The 21,819-nt window shown below is 44.0% G+C and overlaps 1 protein-coding gene across 1 annotated transcript in view; it reads right to left on the reverse strand.

The window, feature by feature from the left end:
• Positions 1-5,936: 5,936 nt before the first annotated feature.
• SKAP1 (src kinase associated phosphoprotein 1) overlaps positions 5,937-21,819 on the reverse strand; it is a 294,708-nt gene continuing 278,825 nt past the window's right edge. Inside the window, exons 13-15 of the mRNA XM_024746404.1 lie at positions 12,118-12,472; positions 8,318-8,426; positions 5,937-6,042 (exon numbers count right to left, since the gene is read on the reverse strand). Coding sequence (XP_024602172.1) covers positions 12,197-12,472 — 276 coding nt within the window. The 3' untranslated portion in view covers positions 5,937-6,042; positions 8,318-8,426; positions 12,118-12,196. The remainder of the gene's footprint in view (positions 6,043-8,317; positions 8,427-12,117; positions 12,473-21,819) is intronic.

Genomic DNA, 21,819 nt, shown 5'->3' on the forward strand with positions numbered 1-21,819 from the left:
TTTTTGTGTATGTGTGTGGTACGCGGGCCTCTCACTGTTGTGGCCTCTCCCGTTGCGGAGCACAGGCTCCGGACGTGCAGGCTCAGTGGCCACGGCTCACGGGCCCAGCCGCTCCACGGCATGTGGGATCCTCCCGGACCGGGGCACGAACCCGTGTCCCCTGCATCGGCAGGCGGACTCTCAACCACTGCGCCACCAGGGAAGCCCTGAAAACATCATTCTTGTAGTGCAAATCTGCAGCAATGCAGGCGAGCAAATCTCAGATTCCTGTGGAGCGTGGGGGCTGGCTTCCTGGTTCTTAAACCCTGAGGAATTCATGACATTTATACTCTCTGTCTTCCCAACTTCATAAGCCTCTCTCTGTCACTGTAATCCAGTAGCTAAAGCCCAGACTTCTAGAAGGCAGGGCAGTTTCTCTGTACTTGGCCCTACGCACACCCAAATGCCCTGAGACAATGGTTCTTCACCAGGGGTGGTTTTGTTCCCAGGGCACATTTGACAATGTCTAGAGACATTTTGGGTTGTCAGAATGGGTGGGGGGTTTGAGGGGAGTAGTACCGGCATCTAGTGGGTAGAGGCCAGATGCTGCTGCACATCCTACAGTGCCCCAAGAACATATAACCTGGCCCCAGATGTCAATAGTGCCAGGTTGAGAAGCCCTGTACTAATAGAATGAGGCAATAAGCTCTAAATCCCCCCTCCGCCCCCAAACCTCCAATGCACTGCTTTGGTCGCAAATCTCCAGATGGCAGGTGCTTTCCTGGAGGTGGAATATATTAATGACAGGCTTAGCAGGGTGCCCACCGTGGGAGGCATCCAGTAAATGTAGGTGGTGTGCACGTGCCACCTTGGTGATTCAGGGCAGAGCAATGCCAGTGCCTGACTGTAGTTAAAAGGGAGGTTTTGTATCCTGTTTTCTGTTCCATGATCGCATGTGGGGCATAAAAGGTGCCCAGCTGCTCACCATCAAGCTAAGAGTGTCTACAGTGGACCCAGATGCCTTCTTTGAGGACCAGCAGTAGAAACCTCTTGGAGCTAACTCCCATGGCAGGAGGCAGGGAAGTGGCATACTCTTGCCCAGTGCCACAGAAACGCTTCTCTCAGTGGCACTCTGCCAGGTGGCGGGTGGTGATGGGCCCCATGAGGGAACTGAACACACACAGCTGCTGATGACCAGCCAGCGCCCGAACAGCTTGATGTCAGAGACACCAGGTCTCTTGGAACAGCCTGGGCATCAGGAAAAGAAAGCCTAGTTGGCAGGGTTTTCCTAGGAGCCAGGCCTGCAGGGGAGAGGACTTCATTAGAAGGGATGTTGCCAAGCATCAGCCAGGAGAATCAGGCTGTCTCTATCTACTGCCCACTCTCCTGGTGACTAGGCAGCCCATTTTGCCTTATTTTTAGGGTGACCACTCATCCTGGTTTACAACTACCGTCATGGCATCCTTATTAATAATGCCCCCTTTCATTCTCAAAAGTGTCTCCATTTGGAAAATAAACTACATAGTTGCCTATTAATTGTATTTTAGTTTCCTCTAATACTATAGTTTTTTGGGGGGCGGGGGCATCATATTTAGAAAAGATATTTGTGCAAAATAGGCTGCATCTTAAAATATATCATTAATTGAATCTCAAGAGTTGCAAAAGGGTGTTCATCAATTCATACTAACTGAAAAGAAAAAGAAAAAAAAAAAACAGAAGAAAAACATATTTTCTGAACAGTTTTTGATAGGAAAATAGGGAGAATAATTCAGATCCCTTGAAGAAGAAAAATCTCTTTAGTTTTACGTTTCAGGCTCCCTACCCAATCTGTGTAAATTCTAATGGGAGATGAAATAGCTGGGCAGGAGGGAGGGGGAAGCAAGGGACTGTGGTTATCCACAAACTAGAAAATTAGTTTGAGTCACTGGGCTGTGTAGCAGGGATAATCCTCCATGTAGACAGCTGCTTTTTCTAAAGTCAGCTCCACAGATTTTGCTGGTGCTCTGGGAATTAGCAAATCAGTACCACTCAAGATTTATCCTTCCAGAGTCGCTCCTGGTGGAGAGACCTGCAGGGAGAGCTTCCTTTTGGCCAGAGGTTAAAGCACCTCTGTCCCTGACATTCAAGAGTTTTGTTCTCAAGATGAGAAGGAACAAAAGAAAAAAAAACGAAGAAGGAGGAACATACAAACATACGTTGGATTCTTTTTTTCCTTTCTTGCTTCTCTTTTTTTTTTGCGGTACGTGGGCCTCTCACTGTTGTGGCCTCTCCCGTTGCGGAGCGCAGGCTCAGCGGCCATGGCTCAGGGGCCCAGCCGCTCCGCGGCATGTGGGGTCTTCCCGGACCGGGGCACAAACCCGTGTCCCCTGCATCGGCAGGCGGCCTCTCAACCACTGCGCCACCAGGGAATCCCCTCTTGTTTTTCTTCAACTCCCTCTTTCTCAGACTGATTTATAAAGGCAGGACTGCCCCCCCCAGCCCCCCCCCCCAACACAGACACATGCTTCATGACACCACTGCTTTATTGTGATGTAAGTGATTGGTGTGAAATGTGGATTTTGGAAATGTGTCACTGGAGGTGTCTCACTGCAACAGAACTCAAGTGATTCAATAAGCAGAGCAGCAGCCTGAGATTTTCAAGAGTCCCTCATTTCATTTCCTCTTCAACAGCAGATTTTGTGTGATTTTTGTTCAAGTCACCACCTTTCAGATCCTCAGTTTTGCCACTTGCAAAGACTAACTGATTACAAATAAGGTGGTGCAACTGAGCAAGCTAAGGTGCTAAAACAGTTAAGGATAACTTGAAATCTAGGCTATCGCTTACATATTATGTTTAGATAAAGTATCTAACAGGAGGGAGGACATTTAGTTGGCCCCTCTTTAAATAGAATCAAAATGTGTGGGTTTAGGGAATGAGACTTAATAGGAATTCTCTTCTCTTTCCCATTTTTATTCACCAGAGGGAAAAGATGTCGTTGGTTTTGAATTAAATACAGATTTCTAAGAGATATAACAGACCATTGTGTGGGAAAATTGAATACTGAGGTAATTGTAAAACAATGTCTATGCTATTTTGCTATATGGATGACAGAGGAAACACACTGGAAAAATGTATTTTTAATGAAATGTAGCTGAAAGATTGCTTTCAGAGCATTTAGTATTCTCAGATTATCAGCTTGGATGAGGCAGGCCAAACTGTACCCACCTCAGGTCAGGTTATCCAGTGGAAGTCAGTAAGTTCTGTGTAAATTACTATATATCTGTGAAGGGCAGATATGCATTTGCTTCTTAAACATAGGATTTTAGCTTTCTTATTTTCTCTCCTTTACATAATATCAAGGGAGGAAAAGGGCCTCCCACCTCTTACCCTCTCCAGTTTCATGTGCTAGAGTAATTAGTGGCTTTTAAGAAGCCATCCTACATATAATGTGGTTAGTTAAGTGGTCTAATGCCCGTTATCCAGTTAGTCACAGGCAGTAAGGTGGGGATTTGGTTAGTGGAGTCAAACAGAGAAGCAGTAATCTGATTAGCCAGTTGCTTTCTGAGGTTGTTGGCTAAGATGGTGGCTGTGGAACTGAGCAGGTCTGCTGGGTGAGGTTTAGCTTCAGGCAGACTGTAGGAATCCACTACTTCCCAGAGGTCTCCTTTAGAACTTTCCCCTAACAGAGAATGCCCTTTGTCTGTAGATAGTCTCGAACTTGCACTACCTTTTCCAGCATGTTATAAGGTCAGAAATAGCCAGATGGCTATGGACCAGATTCCCAATTAGTCCATTTGTTTATATCTTTTAGGGCCAATCTCCTTTTTCCTCTAAGTTTTACAGCTAGAACGTGAGTGTGGTGCAGTCGACTGAGGTGCCAAAAGACCTTTGCAGTTTTTGGCAAGCTGCTTGTTTCCTTAGGTCTGGAGTATAGAAAGGACTATATTGCACTAAGGGGGTTTTGTTTTAAGTACCGGAAGCCAGTGGCCATGCCACTGAGAGAGTGTTGAACTGTGCAGAGTGGAGAAAGTACCTGACCTTGCTCCTTTTTCATTCCCCTTCTGACCCGGCCCCAGATACCCCCTCTTCCTCCTCTGGTTTCCCCTTTTCTGGTGTCTTAGTCATGGAGCAGTGGCACAGTGGTATTCTCTCCTGTTAGCCACCCAGCCTTCCAGAGTTGGGTCCCTGAGGGTTCTCTAGGGAGGGGGTTAGTTGGGCACAGAGGGGTTTCTGTTTGCTCCTTCCATGAACCACTTTAACAATGCCCATTGTCTTTACCTGTAGGCTGGGATTGGTGCAAAGATTCCTAAAACGGAAGGCAATTGGTTCCCTTTGGTTCATCTGCTCATCTGCTGCCACCTAGTGGTTGCTTCTCCTTTGGCACCCTGTGTAAAGTGGAGGGGACGTTATGGACAGTTCTGTAGTGCCTTTTATCTCTTTTTCCCCCTTCCAGACTTAAATTGTTCCCTTTTGTTACTTCTTTATCCATCACATATAACAAAGCTTTCTTTTGTTTTACTCCTGGGTCAGAAAAATCTGGAAATGAATAGCTGGCATAGGATCTTTGGAGAAACTTGGAATCCACTGACAACATCCCTGTTTGCTCCCAGTTTCTCTCTTTGGTGACATGAAATGGTGTCTTACTGCAGGGCTATGATATTGTTGTTAAGAGGTGAGGAAGGCTACTGCCAAGCCAGAACGGCTCTGAATAGAATAGGCAGCTTCGAAGATAAAATTTCTATAGCTGCTCAGTTGCCCATCTCTCAAAATTTCTTGTGTAGAAAGTCAGGCAATAATATAACTAAACCTTACTGAGCAGTAACTTACTATGTGCCAGGTGGTGTTCCAGGTACGTTACACGTTAACTCCTTTAATCTCCTAATGACCTGGTGAGATGGAGTATACCCCTTCTAAGGTGAGGAAATTGTGGCGTAAAAGGTCAAGTAACTTGCTCTTAGAGAACATATGTAGTATACAGGGAACTGGGACTTATTTCCAGGTTGTCTGGTCCTAAAGTTTATGTTTTTTTTTTCTGGGCTGCGCCTCGCAGCTTGGGGAATCTTAGTTCCGGTGACTAGGATTAAACCCGCACCAGCAGTGAAAGCCTGAGTCTTAACCACTGGACCACCAGCGAATTCCCTCAAAGTTTATGTTCTTTTTTTTCTTTTTTAAAGATTTTTTTTTTGGTGGACTATTTTCAAAGTCTATATTGACTTTGTTACAATATTGCTTCTGTTTTATGTTCTTTGGTTTTTTGGCTGCAAGGCATGTGGGATCTCAGCTCCTTGACCAGGGATGGAACCCACACTCTCTGCATTGGAAGGCGAAGTCTCAACCACTGGACCACCGCCAGGGAAGTCCCAAAGTTTATGTTCTTAACCATTATGTTTTGCTGCCTCTTGAAGGCACAGATAACCCGAGTGCTAGGCACAGGCAACAGGAAAAGGAAACAGGGTCGTATAGACACAAGCCCTCCCCACAGCACTCCCTCAGCCTGCAGGACACAGTGGGGTTGTTAACTGAGGCCCAAAAGGGAACTCTCCCATGTGCTGACTCCAAAGACTCGCTTCTAGCCCTGTCTCATTTCAGACAGAGTGAACACAAAAGAAAAAAATAACAAGTAGGCAGTGAAAGGAAGTCTGAGAAGCCGACAAGAAACCAGGCAAGCCTGGGTTCCAGAGATGGTCCTGCCCTGAAAGACAATTGCAAGCCCTCTTCTTTGTTTGGGCTTTTGTTTTCTTTCAGGCTCTCCCTTCCCACTTGGTGGTTTTTGTTTGCTTTTTGCTGCGAGGCATGTGGGATCTTAGTTTCCTGACCAAGGGATTGAACCCACGTCCCTTGCATTGGGAGCGTGGAGTCTTAACCGATGGACTGTCAGGGAAATCCTCCCTTCCCACTTTGTTTGGAGGCGATACGAATACCCAGAGCCAGCATTTTGATACCAGTACAAAAAGAAACACAACACCATCACACAGGGCAAGGAACCAAATCTGAGGTTTATTCGTGCTTTTCAAACCAGCCAAAGCAACCAGCAACTTCTTCCTCCAAAGGTTTCTCTCTCTCTCACCTTCTCTGTGACAAGCCTGTGGAAAAGGCAGAAGTGGGTATGTGGAGATGTTTAGAGATGGGCTCAGCTATGAGGAGGCAAGTTTACTAACAGGTCTGCTGAACATGCCTCTTCTCACTTGTCTCGTTGATGGTTTACAGTTACTACACGGTGGGTGTCAGAGACTTGGGTCTCTTCTGTACAGGGAAGAGTCCATGATGTTGTTGGGCAGGATGGTACAGGGAGTGGGAGCAATTGATCATCAGTTTCTTCATGAAGGTGGGGTAGAGAGAAGGGTGTGTGTCCTAAAGGAGGAAAACTACACAAATTTGCTTTTATGATTCAAAATATAGAAGATATAAAAGGGCATAGAGTAAAAAGTATCTCCCTCCTGCCCTGTGTCACAGTCACACAGTTTCTCTGTCGTTGGAGGCAACCAGTGTTATCCTCTTCTTTCTCCTTCCAGCGGTAACTCATACATATATAAGCAATTGGAGACTCCCTCTTTACACAAATGGAGCGAATTAGACCTACCCTTCACTGCTTTTTTTTTTTTTTTTTTTTTTTTGGGGTATTTTAAACTTACCAACTTATCTCCTAATGTGGCATAGTATTCAGTTCCCTGAATTACTACAGTTACTTGGCGAGGTCTCTATTGAACATTTAGGTCATTTCCAATAGTTTGCTATTGCAAACAACCTTGTGTGTATATCATTTTGCACGTGTGCAAGTGTAGCTGTAGGATAAACTCCTAGATGTGGAATTGTTGGGTCAAAGAGAATGAGGAGATAAACAAGTTTGTCATGGAATAAATGACAGAGTGAAGTAGGGTGAATTTTTTTTTTTTTTTTTTTTTTTTTTTGCGGTACGCGGGCCTCTCACTGTTGCGGAGCACAGGCTCCGGACGCACAGGCTCAGCCGCTCTGCGGCATGTGGGATCTTCCCAGACCGGGGCACGAACCCGTGTTCCCTGCCTCGGCAGGCAGACTCTCAACCACTGTGCCACCAGGGAAGCCCAGTAGAGTGAATTTATTTAGATTTGACAAAAAAATTCCAAGCCTTCTGCATTCATGGCCTGGAAATGGAGTCCTCATTCGGTAAATCATAAAGTCAAACCTTGAGCGAGAGGCCCGAGCTGGTGCTTCATGATTGTACAGGGGCATCAGAGAGTAAGATCTCTCCTTATGTATTTTCCTCAATGAACCACTCAACTGCTGCTGCACACCAGAGTGGGCCCTGGTCTGAAAGATTCCAAGGCCAGTTTGTATCACTGTCACACATAACATCCTTCACCCCATCAATAAAGGCTGCTTCCATTTCAGGCCAGAAGATGGAGCTAGTGATATCATGTTAGCCTTGGTGTCCTCCATCACCATCCTAATTCTAATCCTATTGTTACCCCACCCAAAGCACTCACTCTGCTGTTTTAAAGTATGATGTGGTTCTTGCTGATAAAATGCAGTCCATATTCTTTATTACCTAAAAGTTAATCTGATTATGTTCCATAGGAATCCTCATACTGGATTCCTAATCTTTGCCAATCATATTGCAATACACGGGCATTTGGGGGAAATGGTACTCTGGATTTGAGAGCTGTGCGTAAAGAAACAGATCCATCCTTGTGGCACAAATTCCTAACTCTCCAATATTCATTCTCCCTTTTAAATTTATTAGTTCCACCACCGCCCGCCCCCCCGTCCCCCGTCCCGGCCCGACCCTGGCACACTCCACTTTTAAGCTGGACACAGATTCTACCTAGAAGAAAGCTTTCTTTGCAGCTTGGTGTCTCTGTATGTCCAAGTTCTGGCCAATGGGATGTAAGCAGAAGTGGTGTGTGCAACATCTGTGAAATGTCCTTAAAAGGACAGGGTGTGCCCTTATCCTGTCATTTTATCTTTCCTGCTGGGTAGGATACAGACATGATAGCTTGAACTGGAGCATCCATCTTGGGCCATGAGGTAGCCTGGGGAATGTTGACCACACACAGTGGGGCAAAAAGAGAAGGTACCTGGGACCTAGATACCTTGGATTACTTACCTCCAGATTTTTACAGAAGAGAAAAATAAATTTCTGTGTTAATTAATAACAATTAATCAGTGGTATTTTGAGCTTTCTGTCACATGTAGTTGAACCTAATCCTGACTGACACAGTCGCCCGATTTAGGAAAAACAATTACAGCCTTATCTTCTTTCAATGGTGAATTACCAGCATCACTTTTGGAAATGAAGAGAAGCTACTTCACTGGCAACTCTCATCCTTCACAAAGAAACAAAGGCATGGCCAACAAATTCATTGTCAATAGTTGTGATACCTGGGCTTCATCTTTCTTCCACTTCAAAGGCGGTGGTGAGATACTCCTTTGGAACAATCCCAATGAGGCTGTTCAGTTCTCCAACCCACCAGCCATACATGTTATATTCCTGAAAAATGACAAGAGGATGGTTTCAGTTGGAATTTAGTCATGCTTCTGTTAATCTTTGTTAATCTGTTAAATGATCACATGGGAGATTCTGTTGGGTGGTTTCTTTGTAGACACTGTCAGTACAACTCATTAACACCCCTGATGGGATTACTAAATTTAAAAGTTATCTAGAAGGAAGAAAAACTGCTTTTCTTTTGCCATCTTTCTGTCTACATTGTAAATTTAGCACCTTTGGTGCCATTGCTGAACCTAAAGAGCATGTCTTTTACCAAGCAGAGTGGAACGGCTCCTTTGGGGAAAGTTGGGCACACCCTAAAATGCCAGAGCACTGAAGTATTCAGGGAGTCAGGTCATAGTGCAAATCAATAATATTTACCAAGCACCTTCTATGTGCAAAGTGTTGTTTGAGTTCCCATGAGATGGATGATGAATCAGAACACTGCTTGCTCCCTGGGAGTTTACAGCATAGAGTAATGGGCTTCGGAGTCAGACAGACTGGGATCTTGTCCCCACTTGGTCATTTAGTAGCCATGTGACCGGAGGGTCTCCTGGCTTTAACTTCCTCTTCTGTAAGAGTAGGGATAATATCACCCCTCTGTTGTGGGGAATATAAGTGACGCCGCAGACATGAAAACAATTCAAAGTGCCTGATACATAGTAGGTACTCTAAACATTAGATTCCTCCCCTGGAAGAGGTCAGAGGTTGACAGGTCCATCAATAATGACAGACAGGACATAAGGGCCACAGGGAGGGGCAAACAAGAAAGGGAATGAGAGGGTTTAAAAGAAGGGTTTGAGAGTGGAGCTCACAGGGTTGAGAACGGAGCTCCTTGAATACAGAAGAGCTTCTCAAAAGCACAGCAGATGTTGAACATTATAGGACTATTCCTGAAAGCACTAGAACATGTTTTCCTTCTTTTGAAGGAAGTGAAATTTAGGAATACATGGAAAATATACGTATTCCAGTTCAACTGGATTTGGGTACCATGGAGCCAACTGTCTGCCTTTTGCCCACCTGGCTTCTGAGTTCTAGGAAAAAAAGAAAACCAGGTTGCTGACACACTAAAATTCTGGGTCAACTGGTTATCTTTTTGTTTCTTTTTGTTAGTGTACCTCCCCTCCTCTAACTCTGCCTCTCCCCTTCCTCTCAGCAGCTGACCTCTTTTCCACCTTCAAAGAGAAAAGAGAAGCCATCAGATCTGTCAAGCTTCAGCCACCCAAACAGGAACTTACCTAATGTGCACTTGTAACCCTTCTGCTTTTGTTCTTAGAGACCAGGTTCTAAGAAGTCTGACCTCTGCCTCTAACGTAAATGGCTCCTTATGTCAGCACCGAAGTGTGTTCAAGTTTCTTTTGTCTTTGAAAATAATTATTTAGTCCCTAATGCATGTCTGCTTCCCATTTCGACTAGTCTATGCTGCCAATTCACAAATTTATTGAAAGAATTTATTTCACTTACTGCCCCAACTTCTTGCTTTCTATCCACTCTTCGAGCCACTCTAATCAGGCTTCAACCTCCGTCATTCCACTTACGCTTCCTATAACCTCCTTATTGCTCAAATTCTATGAGCACTTTTCAATCCTTAATTTACTTGATCTCTCAGCATTGCTGGCACTATCTATGGACCTTTCTTGAGGCATTTTCTTCTCTTAATTTCTATAATTATACTCTCCTGGTTTCTATCCTACCTCCCTCTCTGGTTGCTTCTTTTCATTCTCCTCATCTTCCTCTATCCCTCCTTTTAATGTGGTTTTCCAGGGTTTCTGTCCTGGCCTTCTTCTGACTTGATGCACTTTTCTTGAGCAATCTTATACACCTCTGTGGTTTAGCCACCATGCCTGTATAAATGACTCACAACCATAGCTCCAGCCCAGATCTCTAAGGGTTGGATCCCAATACCCAAGTGCAAGTCCATCAAGCTTCTCAAACTCGCTGTGTCCTAAATTTAACCATCATCTTCCCTCTGTATCCATTCCCATTCACAGAGTATCTTGACCACCTGTGTTCTGTGTCTCAGTGAGTGATACCGCTATGCACTCAGTTACTCAAGCCAGAAACCCAAGAGTCATTCCCAATTTCACCCTCCTCTTCCAATCAGTCCTTGAGTTCTGTCAATTCTCTATCCAAAATGTTACTGGAATCCATCCAGTTCTCTCCATTCCCATTGGCAATAGCCTAGAGTCATGTCACTGTCACCTCTCTGAGGACTACAGAAACAACCTCCAAATTGGTTTCTGTGTCTCCATTCTTGTTCTCCTCCAATCTGCTTTTCATTCTGCAGCCAGAATCTTTCTAAAAGGCACATTGATAATATCACGGCTCTGCTTGAAACCTTAGTGAGTTCCTACTGCCTACTGTCAACTTCTTAAAAAGGTGGACAAAGCCCTGCATGACCTAGTTCCACTCACTGCCCAGCATTGTCATTTATTCCCTAAATCTAGTCGACCCTTAGTAAAACAGAACTTGTCTTTGCTACTCCCATGGGCCTCAGGGTCTCTCACCATGGAGCCTTTCCTCTGCCTGTTTCGCCTCTACTTCCCTCCTCCCTTCCATAGGGCTGACTCCTAAGCAGCCTTCAGATTTCAATTCCTGAGTCTCTGTGGCCTCTCCAGAAGCCTCTCCTCGCCACTCTCTAAGTGAGGGCCCCAGCTCTGTGGTCCACAGCGCCTGTGCCCTGTGCCCTGTGCCTCCCTGGAAATGAATCATCACGCTGCCTTGTATCTGATGGCCTTTGTCTCACTGCCAATCACTGGGTGGAAAGTTCTGTGGGAGATGGGACCTTGTTGGTTTTGTTTGCTCTTGTATTCCCAGCAGTCAGCATGGTGCTTGGCACAGAATGGGGCCCAAAAAAACTTTGTTAAATGAGGTTACGAAGAAATGAAGGGAACAGTGGGGATTTATACTCTCAGTTGAGCAGATTTAGTTACAACAAACTCCAAGATATTTCCTGGTGATTGAAATGGTTGTGGCAGGAAGAGAGCAATTGCCTTTGGAGACAGTTTCTCCAAATGGCTCCCTAAATACCATGAAGAGCATCTCAGATGCCATAAGAAGTGAGACTACTGAGCTTATCCTAAAAGGAACAGGGAATTACCTTTTAAAAATCTGTCATAAATAAATGAATGTGTCCACTCCCCTCCCCCTACAGCACCTTCTCACTCCCACAGCACCTTCTCATTGCCCCCCTCCCCCAGGAGGGAGGCCAGCTTCCCCCTACAGTCTGCACCGCTGTATGGGAGATTACCCAGAATTCCTCAGCCTATGCCTGTCAGGACATTTTATTTTATTGTTTTATTATTATTATTTTTTGGCCGTGCCACAAGGCTTGCAGGATCTTAGTTCCCTGACCTGGGATAGAACCCAGGGCTGGCAGTGGAAGTGCCAAGTCCTAACCGCTGGACCGCTAGGGAATTCCCACGGCAGGACATTTTAAAGCTCCTCTTGGTACGAGTTATGTTACTGTCCATTTCCCAACACCGAAGTCAGGGCGGTTTCTGCCTTAAGTTTTCTTGTAGGGTTGCCTTGCATTAGTACGTCGCTGCAGTGGCCATGTCGACAGGGCCTTGCTGTGCGGGGGAAACGCAAACTCTATCTTAAAAACTCTAGCTTCAGCTCTTCTGCTATCTCACTGGCAGAGGGTGGGCACCATGTTGTCTGACAGTCTTTTGATAAAAGTCAGCTTGCTTACACATGTGTGAGGTGTGGTCTTCTACTGCCACATGCTGTCATCTTCGTCACCTGACGGGCTCAGCTACGGCATTCTCTCCCTAGGGACCGTTCAAGACTTCCGACTCTGACGCCCACTTGGCAGCATCCCCCTTCAGCCGTAAGGCCAGGAGTAGGAACAGAGCCTTGGGAAGGTGCTCTCTGCCAACTTGAAGAGGGTGCAAACGGGAAGCAGATGAGGCACAGCAGGACACCTGCAAAGGCCGGCTCCCAGTCAGTGCGCTCTTGCTCGAGGGGAGCACTGACCCTGCCGACCGCAGATGTGGCATTCTCACCACAGAGGTGGGAACTGGGGTGCGTGCAATCAACTCTCTGCCCTTCAAAACAAAAGAGCAAGCAGAAGTGTAAGGAGGACGGCACAGTCTCAGAGACCATATGCATCCTGCTGTGGTAGCCTAGGAGCTTAATCAAAGCACCTACAGGTCTTGGGATCTGACTGTCTTCCAGATTTCATCCCTTGGCTGGATACCCAAAAAAGGCTTACAGGGCTGAGATGTTTAAAGCGTGAATGGAATATTTCTAGCCTTTTCTTCTCCTATCACTACCCCACCATGCATTGCTCCAGCCCAGTCTGAACACCACGAGGTACGTTAAAATAATTTCTACTTTGATGAATTGCTGGGGAGTCCACAATTGCTCATAATCAAAGGGAGAAAAATGCAAATGAGATCCGGCGGAGAACTATCCCCACCAAACGTTTATTTCACTGCGCAGCGCCAAAAAGAATTAAAACAACATTAAACTCACAGCAATCATGCTTAAGCCCTCGTTTCCAAGTGCCAAATTGCACCACTCTGGATCATACAGATGTTCGTTAATTATGCTAATTTTTATTAAACTATTAAAATGGAGAGAGTACTGGCTCAGCCAGGCAGACCCCAGCTCTGAATGAACTCTGCTCTTGTCTAGAGGTGCTAATTTACTGCATTTTTATTAAGTTGCTGATTCTTGGATTTTAGTTTTGGGATGGCAGAGAGAACTGAATTCCTGGTATCAACATTTTCAATAAAGTTTGACTTCTTTTTGCCCAGATGTTTGGAAGGACTGACTGGAAAAATGCCTGAGACAGTCCCAGGAGACCTGAAATCCTCAATGCGGAAGTGTTTCTGCCTTCAAGGTGGGGGTGCACACCTACAAGTGACAATGTTAGGGTATCAGAATTATACAGGCTCCCCACTCCGTAACTCTCTATCCTATACACTGTGTGTGGTAGAGCTAAGATGTTGATTATACAAACTGGTTAAGTGAAGATGATTTGGATAAGAATATAAAAAGCTATTTAAAAAAAAAACCAAACCCTTTACATCAGTGCTTGCTTCTTGCCACAAAATCTTTTAAGAAGACTTACACTCAAAAATAGTATAATGTGTGGCTTGTTCTCGTCATAAATATTTCTAGGCTTGATCAAACATCTATTTTCCTCAACATCAACCCTGCCCCACCTCCTTGAACCCCTCAGATGGAGTCTTAAAAAACGAAGGTTGGGGCTTCCCTGGTGGTGCAGTGGTTGAGCGTCCGCCTGCCGATGCAGGGGACGCGGGGTCGTGCCCCGGTTCGGGAGGATCCCACGTGCCGCGGAGCGGCTGGGCCCGTGAGCCATGGCTGCTGAGCCTGCGCGTCCGGAGCCTGTGCTCCGCAACGGGAGAGGCCACCGCAGCGAGAGGCCTGCGTACCGCAAAAAAAAAAAAAACGAAGGTTGGCTATTTGGACTCTGTTATCTGGTTGGAGAAGCTATTGGCCTGGATGAGCAGAGTATTGAGGGAATCTGAAATAGGCACAGCGCTCACCATCAACAACAATCAGAAGTGTTTATGGGGGCTTGCACACTGCCATAAAAGGATTTGTGCTGCTAATCTCCATCAACAAGGAAAAGAAACCCCTACCAAACCTGCCATAAAAAGAACAGCAAATTCTATAAACAAAAAGCAGTATGGCCACCAACCACGGGCTCGCCGCACAGCTTGACTCTGCCTCCAGTGGTTTCCTATTGCTGTTTATGGCTTCAAGACTATCATGGCCCTTCTCAGTGCTCCTCCTGTCACAGGGTCCTGAGTCCCTGTGTGGCTGCAAATACCCTGCCAGTAGGTGTCAGGGGATATCAGGGGGAAAACCAGCAGGCGCCTATCATAAGCCTTAAAAGAGATTAAATACCCTTACTCCATGACTGCTACATATTAATTTCTCTCCTCCCTGCTGGTTCCTATTTGTTTAAGCTCTTCCATGGCTCCCCTGGAGTAGCACAGACATGACCTGGAATGACCATCCAGTCTTGGGCTGAGAATTCAATTTCTAGGCTCAGTGAATCCTAGGCTTTTCCAACAAAAGGAAACCACCATCCTCTAGGGCACAGATTCTTAAACTGGAGTCTCTGACCCATGGCCTCTCTGTGGATGCATGTGAAGGGATCTTTGAACTCCTTAAAACTGGTGTAAAATTTGTGGGCATGTGTACATGTGTTTTATCCCTGGGGTGAGGCCCAGACCTCTCATCAGATTCTCAAAGGGTTTATGAACCCTCTACAGTTGACCAACCAGCACTTTAGGGGGAAAGTACAATGATCTTTATGGCCTGTATCTGCTCTTTGGCCCAGTGTGGCCATCTCACCCCTACCCCCACTTTTAAAAAACAGTGGAAGGAAATCAAGAATCCTGCCATTCTGGGTTTCCAAGGCTTCAGCCTTCCAGCTGCCAAATCTATTCCTTCTTCAAAGGCTGACCAAGCTTGCTTATCCCTTCTAAGGCCATCTCTTTTTTTTTTTTTTTTTTTTTTTTTTTGTGGTACGCGGGCCTCTCACTATAGTGGCCTCTCCCGTGGTGGAGCACAGGCTCCGGACACGCAGGCTCAGCGGCCATGGCTCACGGGCCCAGCCGCTCCACGGCATGTGGGATCTTCCCGGACCAGGGCACGAACCTGTGTCCCCTGCATCGGCAGGCGGACTCTCAACCACTGCACCACCAGGGAAGCCCTAAGGCCATCTCTTTAACTGTGACTTAAAAGTTGTGGTGTCTTCTTATAGCTTCCATTCAAATCCACATGATGGCTTTTGGAGCAAACTGCTTGACACTGCTCGTTCCCCTGAGAATGTTCCTAATGGAAATGTTCTCTTTTCACATTGAATTGGGCTTCGATAAGCCTCTGTGGAACAAGATTCACAGAAACTGTCTCATACTTTTATTCTTTTAACCATCAAAGTTCACTATTTCAGTGCTTGTAAACAAGAGACTACCTCTTCAAGGGAACAATCAATCAGCCCCTAACATGAAAGATCAATAAATGCTTCACATATGTATGGGAAAGGCCAATCAATCACAGAATTATTGGTTTATGATTGCTTATTTCTCTTATTAGTGCCTGTACATCATACATTATCATTAGTAAAGATGGGAAATTTGAATTCCTAAGCAGAGTAGATTGTAATATTCCAAGCTGAGCCAAAAACATCATATTTTTACTCTGGGTTGGCCTACAATTTCTCTACTGAAATCCAGCTTTGGATATTTAATGCTTTCTGAGGCTATCGAAAGTGATTAAATAAATTGAGGGCTCTAACTCAGCACCCTTCCAATTGCTGAGAAAAACAATTGTTCACCACAGACAAACAGGTGCCCATTTTTCAGGACAAATGGTTTTAGGAAGAGATTTTACCAAAGGAGAAAGCGAGTGGTCAGTTGGGTCGACAGTGGATTAGTTCTGTTGGAACCTGTGAAAGGATCAGAGCCCAATGCTTGGCTGAAACCTTGGGTAGCTTGGCGGCCTCTCCAGGCTGTTTCACACCGTGTTTTAAGTTCTTAGCAATCATTTTCTCTTTTTTCCATTATTCAGAGTTTTGGTCTATAAATCATAATAAAAATGTATCATTAAATTTGCCTCAACTGAACTAGTTTTATTTATTGCCACGTTTCAGGGAACCTGCTAACCTAGACATTGGTGAGACTGGAGCCGGGGCCAGGGATGGGGGGCTTTGAGTCTAAGAAAGGGGACATTGAAAGGCTGGTGGCCAGTGACAGCAGCTGGGGCGGGGGGAACATGGCAACAACTCCACAAAGCTCACCCCCGGCAAAGAGCTGAGTGTTCTGAGAAGAGGAATGTGTCAGCTAGATGGAGGGTCTGAGAGCCCTGAGTGCAAGGGACTATTCAGCCTCAAGTCTGAACTGATGTCCTGAACTGGGTGTGAGTGGATAATGACCAAGTCAAGGCTAGGGAGGGGTGCAGGACCCACGCACACACTGGACATTGTTGGTGATGGAAGTGTGGGCAAAATACAGAGTGTGCATGACAGAAAAATCATAAGCTGTGAAGGTAAGAGGGAAGGCGGAACAGGGCTGTATGGAAAAGAGAAATGAGAAACATACAACTTGAACTTTGACTAAAAAGGAGAGGAAGGATAAAGGGAAGGTAAATACTTTGCAGACAGGAGAAAGCAAGGTGCTAAGTGCAGAATTCAGGAACAATAGAGACAGCACCATTTCGGAGCTGATAGAATGGTGATACCATGTGAGACTGGCGTATTAATATGTACTCCATAAACTGTGCAGCTCGCAGCTCTGCACCACTCTATTTTGCTCTGACCGCAGTACCAGCCTCAGGCACCACAACACAATTTGGAAACAATGTGACGGAAATGTTTAATCTGCTCGGCCCATCTGTGCTGCGTATTTCTCCAGATCTCCCTGAGAGAGGCGCCTTGAATCTCCACATTGCCTTTAATATTCTCCTAAATCACCTCCCCACTGCACTTCAAGGGCCATTGCTACAATATCACAGGTTCATCTAAAGTGCAGTGGGGGTGGGGTGGGGGTGGGGAGGCGCAGGCCAGGATATTTTTTATTTTAAAATAATTTCCAGGGATCGTCTTTTTTGCTTCCTATAAAAAAAGAAGAAAAGTTATTCTACTGTTGCTGTAAGGTTATTGAGGTTGTTCATTGCAAAACAGGGTAGGATCGAGTGGAATCATTCTCCAAATAATTATTTTTATTAATCTTGATTCCCTCAATTGGACATGGGAGGGGGTAAGCAGATGCTCCTTCTCTCTTATGTTTTTCTCTTATCCCTGCACCTTGCTATGGTGATGTGTTCATTTGGGGCTGGTGCCTGTCTGCTTTACACTCTCTGCATCAGGTATCACTTTGACCCTGTCCTGCTCCAAACAAAGCCATCTTGTTCAGGACAGGTAAACATTTAGTCCCTGGTCACCATGCCCTCATCAGAAAGGAACACTGTCTATATTATTAATTTTTAGCTTAAAATCTTATATTTTCTCTCTGTAAGTACAGATGTTAGCATCAGATTTCCACTGCCTTTCCTCCACTTGATTTTGTCAGATTCAGTGATTTGGGGCTAGAATGTAGGAAGCTGGGGTAGGTTTCAGAGAAAGAGGGGATGACAGACCTTAGACAAATGGAAGAGAGTTGCACATAACCAAGAAAATTAGGATTCCTTTTGCTATGTGAATTAAAGAAATGAATAATTTAATCCGTGAGATTGTTCCGGCGAGGGAAAGGCAACGTCCCAGTTGCGAAGCCTACAGCCTGTCGGTGTGTTACATCATCTGCACACATAGGCGTTTCCATGACAACCGCTTATAGCTTCATTTCCTGGATCCCTCTAGGGGGTGTCACAGCCAGATCCACCTGCTTTTCACCCTACCCTCGGTGGGGTCATGGTAAGGTCGCCAGAATAAATGAACGCGGGTACTAATGATCTGTTTACTGCTGTTTATGCTCTGTGTGTGTCAGGGGCACCGCACATTTAGAAAGCTCATTATGGTTGCAATTAGAATGCACCATCGCTAGATATTTAACTCCTTTTTCTTTTAAATTAGCATTTTAATAACATTCTTTGAGCAGAGAAACAAAATGACCATTTTTCACGGACAAACTTCTAGCTGTAGGTGCAACTTCAATGGCAAAGTTGTGAAGGGAAAAAAAGAGAAAAAAAGGCCATTTTTACTACTTTCACCCTCCTTCTTACCAAAAGGATATTTTTATTTGCTTTCTAACACACTCGATTTCCTAAATTTATTTTGAATCCAATTATATTGGGTGGTTTAAAGTACCGCGTTCTTGTTGGATGGAAATTAGCAGCTACTGAAATTAACTTTCTATGTGACCTGTGAAAGGGGCGAAAATAATTACAAGTGTGTGTAAGAGACCCTTCTCCAAAAGACCTTTGCTGTAGGATCAGACTGTGATCTGATCCTACCATTATCAAATATCTTTATATAGTAATTGCAAGGGCTCTTTTCTTTAAAAAGGTGGTTGCAATTACTGTTTTTGTTTTGTAATTCTTAGGATTATCTTATAGAGGATAAATGATGACAAAACTTGTCATTATAAACAGGATAAATAAGAAGCAGAAATAATGAAAATAATAACACAGCATCATTTGCCGTTTAAAAAGGTGAGATCTTGGGGCATCAAAAAGTAAGACAGAACAGGAAAAATACAAGGTAGAGACCCACTGGGTCAGAATGTTCCAATAGGCACTAATTGCTTTCTAGGAATCAGCGAACACCTTTGCTAGGTGTTTATAGATCCTCTGTTTGTAGAAAGTACAGTGAAAAATAACAATTTGAATGTTTCGATTATCTTTCCCAGTCTGTTCCATTTTCATTATTTATTTCCTATAAATCAGGACCTTGCTGAACATAATTCTGCAGACAAGGAGGTTGATGGGACAGCCAATGTGAACGAGGAGATAGATGGTGGGTGCGTATAAGATAGATGCTATGTGTTTATGAAAAGGAGCAGTATGTCTGCATGTGAACATCCACAAAGTAGAGCAAGCAAGCGTGTAAACTATAACGGGTATTTATAGGTGGAAAAAAAAAGGTGCAAGGAAGATTGTATGGGAACAAGCACACTGAGCCTGAAAAGGGTTTGCTTTTTTCCTACCCTCCACGTCCAAGGTCCGCTAAGATGTCCCCTGCTTGCTGTGGCTCCTGTGAAACAAGTCTTTCCATGACAACAGATGGGGGATTTCACAGCCAGAAGACACAGGAGGTCAACAGTTGAAAAGCAAGAGTTAGAAAGAGAGATCTTTATCGACATCAAAACAATCCCCTGAAAGATAGAAGGAGGAAAAATTTAAAGACGTAGCAGGAAAGAAAAAGAGCCTTTATAAAAATGCAGGTTAAAATGTTTAGGCTTTTGTATCAGCCTAGTTGCACCTTAGACTCTGCCATTTCATAAATAAAATACGGATAGCATAGACTATAATCTGGTGATAGCTACCCCAGGACATATCTAGATACACTTCTGTTATTTTAATTAAATACTGCATTATGGTTTGTGACAACTACATAGCTACAGCGTAAATGAATTTGGAATTAAAGCGTTACTTAGGCATCCAGTCATTTTTGTTTCATTCCTCAGTTTTACAAAGCAAATAGCTATAAAATCAAGATGTTTGTTCATTTACAGATGGAGCAGGATTGTTGTCGCTGTTCTTTTTCTCCTTAATCCTCCTGCACAAAACGAAGACAGAGCTCAGAGTCTGGCTCCCAGCACTCTTAGCTTATGAGACACATCACAAAGAAAAACACACCTTCTTGACTATAATGTGAAACGCTGAATATTAATTGCTGGTATTTCGCTTATCTTTCTAGCTGAGTTCTGTCTTTTAACAGTTATTCTGATGGGCTGCAGTCTTGCACTGCCAGGAGATTTTTCTCCTTTGCTTAGTATTTAGAAACGCATTTTATTTTATTTTATTAAAAAAAAATCTTAAAGTTCATAATCCTCCTTGGAAGTTTTTAGTATCTGGAACTCTTGCCAAATACAGAATATTAGTGGGAACAGGGAAACCGCCCAAGCTCTTTGCTGAAAAGATGATGCACTTTCTGAATCTAAAAGGAAAAATATTTTTCATTCTAGGAATATTAATATTTCCTTAATGAAACTTGAGAGGGCATTACAGTTTGATATAATCAGTTGGTCAGTTCAAATGTCACTTCACTAGCAAATTATGAGAACGAATATTCTTGTCTTACAGGCACAGACTTTCACTCAAAATTTATATGTTAAAGTAAAAGGATTTTTGTTCAAATCTGAGGATTTAATTGTGTCTTGAATGCGTCATATGTCAAGATGAAAGTTTTTAAATAGTAAGTTTTCTGAAATCATTGTCTATTATTTCTAGTGTGAGAATCAATATTCTTTTTATTAGTCTTAAATACCACAAGTCTGGCAATGTCTGCTAATTCCAGCTTTTCTGTGTTCTAACCAATTATCCCAAGCCCCCTGTAACTAATCCTATAAGCATAGAAGTTACTGCTCTGTATATCTGCAATGAGGTTATAATTTGCTTCAGTATTTTGCTAGTTTGGTTGGCGAGCTGGATCCATACACTACCAAGAAACACTAGCAGACAGGTTTGGGGAGGCTGAGTTCCTTTTGAGAAAATAATTACACAGAAACAAAGCTTTTGTGACCCCTTTTAAATAAAGCATCTCACCGAAATGTCATCCAGCCTCTTTGGCAGATTAGTGAGTTTATTACTAAATCTCTGTCTAATAAACGTGCAGTTGACTCTGGAGGAGCTGCTTGTTATAATACTGGCAGTGGGAAATGGAGGGAATGTCACAGTTAAAGACACAAATTTCCCCCATAATATATTCGAATGGAAACCTCTGAATCCAATACTACATGGGCATATCTAATAAATTTACAATATTTCAGTCTCAACAGCCTTCACTGGTTAGTTTTAAAGATTTATGTGGTAAAAAATTACTCAGTGATGAATATGGTTTATTCTGTGCAGTATTGGAGGTATAAGGAATTAAACTACCGTCTTTAACAGTGAATTTATTATTACCTCTGTCAAAAGACGAAGCCTTTAACAGCATTTGTTATAAATTCACCGCAAAATAAATGGCTGGCGTTTTTTTACACTGGAGTTTGTAAAGCATCGGGTGATTGTGAGCATTAACCTAACCCGGCCATGGCTTATATGGTTCTAGGTAAACATTTCTGTCTGGGTCTCACAGCTAATTATCTGATCTGGGACTTTCCACCTGACTGAAAGGTGTGTGTGTGTGTTTGTGTGTGTGTACAAAGTGAAGGGTCTTGTCCAGGACAACAGTTCAGGACTGAGGAGATTAAAGTGCAAAGTGCCAATTTTACTTTTTTTTTTTAAAATGGGTTTTATAATAAATGGCCAGGGTTTAGAGAATAAGGTTGATATGTAGCCAGGTCTCTTGTTTGCAGGTTTATATGCACACACACATACACGCATAAGCACACATACACACACGCACACTCACAAACACCCTCTCCCTTTTGTCCTCTCTTGGAATGGGTGTCCCCTCATTTATAAAAATTACCTGGAAGGAATGAGGCTGCCAGGGTTTGTTCTAGATGATTGGTTCCTGTCTGGGGGAAAGGAATGGCCTCTACTGAATTTGACCGGTGTATGACCGTTGCCTTCCAGCTGACCCCAAATCCCATTCCCATTCTCCTAACTCTATAGCCTCCCATAGGGGTTATTAATGAGAGAAAACACCATCATCATCATCATCTTCGTCATCACAGCACAGTGTTGACCTGCTTGTTAACATGAAATGGGGTTATGGGGACAGCTTCTGCTTCTCTTTTCGTATCATCATAAATAAGAAAAGATATTTTCTGATGGTACCCTCCCTCACCGTCCCCTTTGGTTAGGTCAG

Source organism: Neophocaena asiaeorientalis, unplaced genomic scaffold (assembly GCF_003031525.2).
Source record: "Neophocaena asiaeorientalis asiaeorientalis breed wild unplaced genomic scaffold, Neophocaena_asiaeorientalis_V1.1 scaffold1, whole genome shotgun sequence".
In the NCBI taxonomy this organism is placed as follows: Eukaryota; Metazoa; Chordata; class Mammalia; order Artiodactyla; family Phocoenidae; genus Neophocaena; species Neophocaena asiaeorientalis.